Source organism: Mercenaria mercenaria, chromosome 1, assembly GCF_021730395.1.
Source record: "Mercenaria mercenaria strain notata chromosome 1, MADL_Memer_1, whole genome shotgun sequence".
Classification (NCBI taxonomy): domain Eukaryota; kingdom Metazoa; phylum Mollusca; class Bivalvia; order Venerida; family Veneridae; genus Mercenaria; species Mercenaria mercenaria.
Window position 1 is genome coordinate 67554016 of NC_069361.1, and position 9924 is coordinate 67563939.

The following is a 9924-nucleotide window of genomic DNA, read 5'->3' on the forward strand; positions in this document are numbered from 1 at the left end:
CTCAAATAATGAGCTTCGTGGTCGTTTGTGATTATGGCATCGTAGCAAATTACTAAATTAAATAAATTTAAGCAGACGACTCTACCACTGTGAAAAGTCGAAACTACAACGGTAACCAAAAACTTGTTAGCGACATATATGACTTCCTAACATAATATAATTCTACATTGTTTCTGAACACTCTTTATAGTGACGGTGGTCAAGAAAGTTTAGTATAAAACTTTGATGAAGAACTCCACCCAATTTTGCTTCAAACATTTATTGAGGGACTTTTGTAGGTTTACTTGATGAATTTCTCTCAGAAACAGTAAATTACTATAATAGTGACAACAGTCAACTTTGACAAAGATTTTCTTTTTCAACTATTTCTTTGATAATTTTTACTGAAACATTTTGATATTGACACTCTACAACGGAATTCCACTCCCTCCACTACATGCCTGGAACCCACCCAAACCCTCCATCATGCATAGTATGCTGCACGGCTATTCTTCGGTGCTTTCTAATCAAGGCATTTTTAATAGTAAATAAGTTCGCGGGAGTGTAATAAAGCCATTAAATAAAAATGATGATGCACTACTAAAGTGTAATAAAGATTTGACGTCGACGTCATTTATAGCGTTGGAGACGTTGGTCAAATTGACTTGTTTATACAGTAAAAGAAAGTAGAATGTATGAGTTTTCAACAGGAAAAGCTAACATGTGATAAAAAGAATATTACATTTGTGACTTTCCACATTGAATTTATTAAATTCAATATGAAAAGACACTCATGTAATATCCTCTATTATATGTAATTCAAAGATCACGTCTAAGGATGACGGTAACACGAAGACTGGCCTCGGTAACGAATTTCTGAACGAAAGTTGGGTGGTATTTAACACAATTAATATTTCTATATAGTATTATATTGCTCATCCAAGATCATTTTATCGTGTGTCAGACCGACATCCCCAGACGCGAATGTAGGATAATGCTATTAATGGTTTGTTTAAACTTAAACTTAAAGGGAGTAAACATTATGTGTAAAAGTCCAACATCCTAAATATTGAACTTGACACGAGTGAATAACCTAGTACACACTGACAGGACAGATTTATGCACAACTAACAAGTAAGTTTATTTAACGAATTTATACATGAAATGTAAATTGTATTTACGTTATTTATGAAAATTAATAATAACATATTTAATTTGAAGTATTTTAAGAATACCAATATTTAAATAGATCTAGATCTAGATCTAAAATGTTTGTCATAATATTATCTATGACAGATTTTGAGTTTCTTGTTGGTCCACGTCAAAAATAACTTTTTAGCTGGATTGAAAGATTCTTAAATAACAATATTCAATTTACCGGTTTAACTTTTATAAGCAAGGCTGTAGTTTGTAAAAGCATGTATTATCTACGGCCTTTTTATTTTGTTTACATCACGTGACAAAATGGCGGAAGACCCGTCAAAATACGAATACAGTATCTTATCATGAGCTTTTTGTTTAAACATATTTTATTACCAATATATACATATAAAAACAGATAACTGTACATATAATAGGCAGAAGGGTCGACCCGCAAGTTATCGCAACGTTAGTAACGGGTCTTCCCTTATGCAAATATTTACATATTTAATTTACAATGACAACTAATTAAGTACATGTGTGGTAAATAATAAGTTAACAATATTACAGCTACAAAAAAGGAAAGAAAAAAAGAGAGTTGAAATATGTATAAAAGACAAGTACATGTACTTACATAAACAAACCTAGTGGCAATGTATAGATAGATGTAAGAGTAAAAAAAGATGCAATTAAATTGCAGTAACATGTACTACATTTGGGGGGAAAAAAGAACATAAAAAAAACGAGGAACGAGTATATGTGTACTTACATAAACAAACACATTTTATGCCTTAAATGTATTGATTTAAGTTACCATTTAATTTCGTTTCTATGTTGTTGTTTTTTTCTGAGTTGTATTAACGTTATTTTATTTATTCAAGTGCCTGATTTTCTAAGGATTCTCGTGACGAAGGCGGCGTCACCCACAGCCTATCATTTGTTACCGATGCTGGCTTCTTGCGACATCACTCAAGGACAGGTCAGTATTTTTATTATCATTTTAATGTTGTACACCAACAACAAAGACAAGTGTATGCAACTGGAACAAACACATTCAAAGAACGCAATTACCCATCTTTGTGATGAGACGCCGGTGTGGTTTGATCCAGCACCCATACAACAATTCATGTGGGAAATAAATAAGTGCATACAGACCGTGTACACGTATGCAAAATAATAGGTACATGGATTTAAAAAAATGCATAACAAAAACACAGGATATAGCAAGCAGACACAGTCATACAGGGGGAAGGAACACAAGAGAACATCATCTCGGAGTGTACAACATGAACTTTAAACTAGTTACTTCGATTGAGCAGTCTTCTATCAAAAGAACAACCAATGCAGGTCCAATAAGTAGGTTCACAATGTTCATAATCTTCTCTCGAATTTGCCTGCCACCGTTTACAATAATAATAGACGTGTCATTTTCTTACAGTTAGTCAATTTGTATTGTGTTTTTATCGAAAGTTAAACTGTTTAGCATTGTTTTATTATTCCAGCGAATAGAATTGATATTATGTGACTGCATTGATGCCCAAGAAGACCTGACTGGTGTAGCTATGGAACTAAAGGACTGTGCATTCCCAACGTTAACATGTAAGCCTAATGTTTACATTAATCGGTTTCTGTACTAGAGAGCGAAAAATATGCACACTTATCCCGGATTCAAACTGTGGTTTCCACTCTTTAGGTGACTTCTTTTTTTCTCACGTCTGTGAAAGGTTGTAGAGACTGCTTTATTTTACTTGGTTAGATCGATCTTGTACTGCTTCCCCAGCCTACTGCTGCAACCTGACTCCATTCATTCCCAGTGACCGTATTATTAAAACTGTTCATCACAATGTCAAATAACTGTACAAACGGCCTTGCTGGACTACCCCAGGGTAACTTGAAAGGATGCTTAGCCCCCAGAAATTCTTTGTTTCCGGTAACATACTAAAAAATAGGGTAGGTCGGATTTTTTAAAAAAGAAATTAAGTGAGACTTTTCGGGATTTTTTTTTATTATTATTAATACCGATAAGGGAGTTATGCCTAGAGCATCAGTAAGTTGATGTCTAACATCACTGATCATGTTTAAAGCATAGAAAGTGCAGTTTTGCAACTTTTTGTTAAATAGTTGAAAAAATAAATTACATTCTCCAGGGCCATAAAAACATTATAGGGTCGGGCCAAATATTTAGGGTCGGTCGGGATACCGGAAACAAACAAATTTTTATGCCTTGTCGTATTTATTTGTTCTACCGGTTTTTCATATTAAAATTCGGCCTCCTCATAGACTTTCGACAAGAGGTTGTTTGAAGCCCTTATCAGGAAATCATTGGCTGAAATTGAATGCTTGTGTTCCTCACTGTTTAAACTGGAAACAACGTGCAGGAATGCTAATTCTATACAACGATCAAACATTATAGGACTCGAACTGGTACCCGTAGTTCTGTAATGACACCCATTGCATGCTGCAAGTTGAAACCGGTGTCACTGATGGAGATAATTTACTTTTACTATATTGAATTTTGTATTTCTTACAATTAAATATATATCGACATTTAAACTGCTAAATTAATTGTAAGATGTGTTTTATTGCCTTAGCTGTGATCCTGACCAGCAATTTTTGCGAAGCTTGTAAAAGTGCTGACGTCATCATTGTGCTACCGAGCACTGGTAGCAATGGAAACAAAGAAGTGGAGATCAGTTACAGTTCATTAAATCAAGTAGACTTTTCAAGCCTAGATACTGTCATGCACCCTACTGTTGTGTCTAAAACGGTGAGTTCAGGGTATTGTACATCTTTTGAGTTCATTGGAGTCGCGTGCATGAAGTGAATGTGTATAATCACATAATCACGCTCTTGCCAAAAGGATTTTGTTATATACCGATAACACTTGAGGGATGTCATTGGTTTTTGCGTAGCGAATATTCAGTTTTTATTTATAGAGAGCTTATGAATTAAAATGCGAGCATCATTATTTAGCACTTGAGTAAATTTTATATACTTTTAAATAACTCCAGCATTCTTGTAAAAAACAAAACTGGCAGGTTCAAGCAAATTTGTAGTATATTAGACAGTGTCTCGGCTTCCTGGTTTTTGCTTTTAGAAAATAAATAAGATAGCCTTGGGCATGCATACTTCTGAATGATTCTGTACTAGTCGCGTCAGACGGTTTTTCTGATCTGCGTTTTTTTTCAGGAAACAGCCAAGGTACATTGTAGAGGACCTATGTCTACAGCGTGTGCCATAGCCAATTGTATGACACAAATAATCACAGATAGTGTGAAGGTAGTATAAACCAGCTCCAATGTATTTCTGAAAAGCAACAATATGTAATAGCAAGTTATTTCAAAACGTATCTTAATTGTTCATTTAAGTCAAAAATGTCTTTTCAGGCATGTAAACATTGTTTTCAGCTAAGCAGTAAATGTTAAAATAGCTAAATACAACTAAGGAAGGTAATTCCAGAAATTTGTCATAAAGAAGAAAAAGTAGTAATATTTAACCAAGAACGATAAATCGTCCATAAGTTCGTCAAAATCAAGTCCTTTTCAATACATTTCTAAAAGAAGCTATACCACACAATGCGTACGATTTCTTTATAAAGTCCTGAATGGGAGCACCAGTCGGTTCCACCGATAGCCAGTTGTCGGCTTCGAAAGTTGGAATGCATTTAAGATTGATTTAGGTTTTGAGGTTTTCTCAAATTGCAGTTTCCTACATCCAACCTACCTGACCAACCTATAAAATTATTTTCTTCATTTTCGTACTATTTCAGGCAATTGAGAGGGAAATTGAAGCACGCCATGAAGAAGCTGAGTTCGGTTGTCCACCAGATCCGACAATAGAAGACATAATATTAACACATTGTGATTATCACTTCGGAGCCATCAGTATAGGTGCAAGAACACTAGTTGTATTTGTGTCTTCTAGTGATGTAAATGACATCGAATGTATGGACGAGGATAACTTTGAAGACAATCAGATTTACACACAAGTGTATGCAAGACTGTAATTTAGCGCTTGATATATGTTTATGTATAGAATAGAATTACCTGTAAAAGAATATTGTTAACTCTTTAACATGTACCTTCCAAGCCTCTTTAACTTGTAACAGATAAAAAGACATTCGAATGGAGAATTTGATAATTGCACCATTTAAAAAGTTTATGAATGAAAAAGGATTCATCAAGTCACTTACATATTTGAGCCGTGCCATGAGAAAACCAACATAGTGGGTATGCGACCAGCATGGATCCAGACCAGCCTGCGCATCCGCGCAGTCTGGTCAGGCTCCATGCTGTTCGCTTTTAAAGCCTATTGGAATTGGAGAAACTATTAGCGAACAGCATGGATCCTGACCAGACTGCGCGGATGCGCAGGCTGGTCTGGATCCATGCTGGTCGCATACCCACTATGTTGGTTTTCCCATGGCACGGCTCATTTGTTGGTATTTATTGGCAGTTGTTTGAACAGCTAAGCCGGATTCTTGATAAAATTGTATGTACTTAAACTTTCTATGTGTTCTGGATTTCAACCTGAACATTTGTATGCCCACCGTTGAAATATTTGCAGATTTCATAAAAATAAATCGCAAGCAAATTTCAATGCGTAATATTCAAAACGAAGTGCATGAATATTTCTCACTGAGAAATACTTGCATCTGTACATAAAGATCACGTTTTGGCTTCAAGTCCCAAGCATGGTCTCTGCTGCAAAACCAACTCTGAACATACATCACCTCTATAAACCACAAGTTTCATTCCCACAGTGAACATTTTACTTTTATTTTAGACCGTAAATAAAGCTGACCGTCGCAAAAAAAAATCATTTTTAAGCTTTCCGAGCATGGACAGACCAATTGAACAAAGACCTACTTGATAGCTCCGTTTCCAAATTTAGTATTTCAGTTTATGTTAACCTTTAAATGAAGACCGCCTCCAATAAAAACAACTTTTTGGCTTTCCCAAGTATTATCTTTAATGAAAGGAACTACCTAGCTCCTTAAATAAACAAATAGGAATATTGGCATCCTACAATAACTGTCGTACCATTCTGCTATCGCTTTTCTTTACCTTACCATAGTCATTCTACTATCCTATCATTGCCACTCTGCTACCCTGTCATTGTCATTCTACTCTCCTATCATCGCCATTCTACTATCCTGTCAACGCTATTTTACTATCCTATCATCGCCATTCTACTACCCTATCATTGTCATTTTACTCTCCTGTCATCGCCATTTTACTATCCTGTCATCGCTATTTTACTATCCTATCATCGCCATTCTACTATCCTATCACCGCCATTCTACTGTCCTGTCATCGCCATTTTACTACCCTATCATCGCCATTCTACTATCCTATTCTCGCCATTCTACTATCCTGTCATCTCCCTTCTACTTTCCTAACATCGCCATTCTTCTTTCCTATCATTGCTTCATCGCCATCCTACAATCCTATCAGACCTGGGTCTTGTGCCGTGATATTATCTTTAGATTATGTAGTGAATATAACGAACGTATTTGCTAAATGAATAGATTTACTGTAGCTGTCTATATACGCATTGACGGTCGAGGCGCAGACCAAGGCCGAAACGTTAGTGAACAAACATCTGTTAAGTCTTCGAAATGGAGGCTTCCTCCCAAGTTTTTCTCTTAAGTTTTTCTTCTCCTTAGTATCGGGATTACTCTCTGACTACCCTTATACCTATAAAATCCCAGTGATGACTCAATAGTAGAGCGCCTTTTAGTCTTGCGCGGAAGGCCTATGTTCCACCATGAGTGGGCCATAACGATAACTTTATAAACTGGTACTTGTAGGTTCCTTGCTTAATGTGATAGGTCTATAACTAGCAAGCCCGGTATAAGTATGACATTATGTGTGTTTCAGTGAGGGATCATCATAAAGATGGACTTGGTGTTTACTGCTAAAAGTAGACACTGAGAAATTGTGAACCCGAACATTAAATAACTAATGCTGTTGGCACTGGGTATTAAAATTGCGACTCGGCATCATTTTTGTTGCTTTCTTCTTTACCCCTACCACACAAGGAACGACACGTCTTTTAATATTTCCTGTTCTCGTGTGTGCAATCAGCAGTCTTTAGAACTTTCATGTATTCGTGTCTTCAGGAAAGATTACAGAATTGTTGCAAAATACACCAGGGCCCAGTTGTTTGAAACCTTAACAGGCGATTAAGCTAACGGTTGATTAACTTTTAGGGCTATTTTTCGGCGTTTCAGAAGACTTTGAAAAACAGATGTATGAAGTAAGAATTTTGAACACTGGAAAATCTTTACAATAAAATCAAAACATCATACTAGATTGTCCCACCAAGTCAAGTATTTTGAATCAAAATTTAACCGGAGGTCAGTTTAACAGCCAGTTAAAGTTTCGAATAACCGGACCCTGGCTGGTAACTCTTTATATCCTATGTTTTTGCTTATTACGTAAATTACATTAGTAATCACCTACTTACAGTTAATTAAGAATGATTGCAGTATAGCTTTTTCAATCTGATTGGTAGCAGCGCATAGATCGTGTACTTCAGTCAAATTGACCTTTACTCATTATTGGCGGAGAATTTGATACTGCTGCTTTTTGGTACGGAGAGGAGAGCATAGTTCTGTTAAATAGACCAAAACAAAATAATTAGAAAACAAATCTATTTGCGTATTTGCACTCAGTACGTAGACCGCATGTTTCATATATAACAGTTGATTGTTCTTCATACCTTATACTGTGACATTTACTATTGCAGTTGTAAGATGTGGCATACGGAGCGTGTGCTTGACGGAACAGAATGGACTGCGGGCGGCAAGTTATATATATATTATGAGTAGGCAGAATTATTGGACATATAGTTCACAAAAAATAAAATGGAAGTGGGGAATTCTAGGAACGTGAAAATGCTCAATAAAGCCACAGTTTACAGCAAAACCACAATTCATCCATTATTTTTACACTCGCACATTAACGCGTCCAAGGGCGGATCCAGGGAGCGGCCCCCCCCCCCCCCCCCAAAATCGCCGGAGCATAGGTAATTTGTCTTTTGTTCTGGGTGAAAAAAAGTGCAAAATATACATTTTTTCTCGCTCGCTACGCTCGCATAGGTACTTATCTTTTGCTCTGGGTGAAAAAAAGTGCAAAATATGCATTTTTTTCTCGCTCGTATAGGTATTTATCTTTTGTTCTGGGTGAAGAATATGAACTATTTATTTTTTCTCGCTCGCTACGCTCGCATAGGTAATTTGTCTTTTGTTCTAGGCAAAAAAAGATATAAAATATGCATTTTTTCTTGCTCGTTACGCTCGCACAATAAAAATCCAACAAAGTTTGCATGAGCTCCTATAACGCTCTTACCATTTGTACAATATGTTAATAGCCCTTGGTAACCCCTCTCCATAAAAAATCCTCAGATATCCAATCGGGCTAAGAAATTCCATTCTGAGATACTTACGCAAGAATAAGTCTGGTAGGGGAGACCGGGGATAGTTGTTACATGGGGTAGGTTGTTACATTGCGAATATTGAAGTGGTGACGCATCATATAAAGTCACAGATTATGCGTGTTTGTTAGTTTTAAAAGTCGCCATCTTTTACGGATGCGTTGTTTAACTTGGTGACAGTTATTTGAAAAATAGAACAAAAAGCTAGATTTTGGGCCACGTAAGTAAATTTTCGAGTTTCTCATACATTTTTGGTTCATGTGCACACTTGAAATATATATAAAACTTTAAAAATGTTGTTGGACTAAGCAAGGAATTGTGCTAAAAATCGTAAAATCTCAAGAGGTTACATGCTTTCTCTGAGTTGTCTACCTTAGATATTGTCACGTGTTGTGGAGTCGGGGCATGTTGTTACAATTAGTGCGGGGCACGTTGGTACATACTACCAGTTGACCCCAAAGAGAAGATTCACAAGAGAATCTTTATTTGAGGCTGGAACAACCGTATTAGACATTCCTGTTTGAGACAAGGGAAATCAGAACACTACTTCTGTTAAGTAAATTGTCCTGCTGTAAACTTTTAAGTTGCTAGGTTCTGTAATATTTGTAGATAATTAAGCTGATTATTTGTTATGCAATGCAAGAGTGCGAAGTGTAGATAATTTCTAACAAGGTCTTTGTTCCATTGTTAGCCACTTCCTTCGATCACTATCATAAATGTGATAAGATCTAAAGAAGACTGTATAAGAATAATTTGCATAATTCGAATATACTGATTGTCAAGATATTAATCTGTGATTTCATTGGTTGAAGATCTTAAATTGAAAAGATAAGAAATAATGCAGCATCCAGGAGAAAAGACAGTTAGTTAGTGGACATCCACAGAACAAGCGTGTTATACTTTAATGTTTAATTTCTTGTTAGTTCGGTTAACCGACGTTAAAAGTGACACTAAATTTCTTATCTAATTATATTAACTGGATAACCAGTGTTCAAAAGCTGACTACTTATTTTGTTATAAATTTATACCTTTTGTTAATTTGAACTATTGTGGATAAAATAAAAATAGTAAAATTGCACAGAAACGTTCGTTCTACATACACCCGACATCCCAGAATTGACTGCAACACACATGGTGGAGAATCCGGGTACAAGGAACTTCTATGTTTACTTGACTTTCCCAGTACCTTCACAAAAAGCGAGTGGATTATTCTACAAGATGAGTTATATTCCCCAGCGAAGTGAAACACGTCGTACGGATAACCGACGGAGAAATACTTATAACGTTTATTATGGACTAAACAAGAAGTGTTCGAAATGTGGATTATTTCATTCATTTAGTGAATGCCGTGCAGTAATGGCAATT

At 36.0% G+C, this 9924-nt stretch overlaps 1 protein-coding gene across 1 annotated transcript; it reads left to right on the top strand.

Moving 5' to 3' along the window:
* Nucleotides 1-876: 876 nt before the first annotated feature.
* On the top strand, nt 877-9643 carry LOC123535196 (uncharacterized). The gene is made up of 6 exons (XM_053550056.1): nt 877-1113; nt 2001-2098; nt 2622-2718; nt 3711-3886; nt 4309-4398; nt 4889-9643. Coding segments are annotated over exons 1-6 (699 nt in total). The 5' UTR covers nt 877-1112; the 3' UTR covers nt 5126-9643.
* The last annotated feature ends 281 nt before the right edge of the window (nt 9644-9924 follow it).

What these genes read in the sequence shown, in the direction of transcription:
- LOC123535196 (XM_053550056.1), top strand. An exon ending in TGCATTCCCAACGTTAACAT is followed by an intron (nt 2,719 to 3,710) that starts GTAAGCCTAATG and finishes TTATTGCCTTAG; the next exon opens with CTGTGATCCTGACCAGCAAT. An exon ending in CTACTGTTGTGTCTAAAACG is followed by an intron (nt 3,887 to 4,308) that starts GTGAGTTCAGGG and finishes GTTTTTTTTCAG; the next exon opens with GAAACAGCCAAGGTACATTG.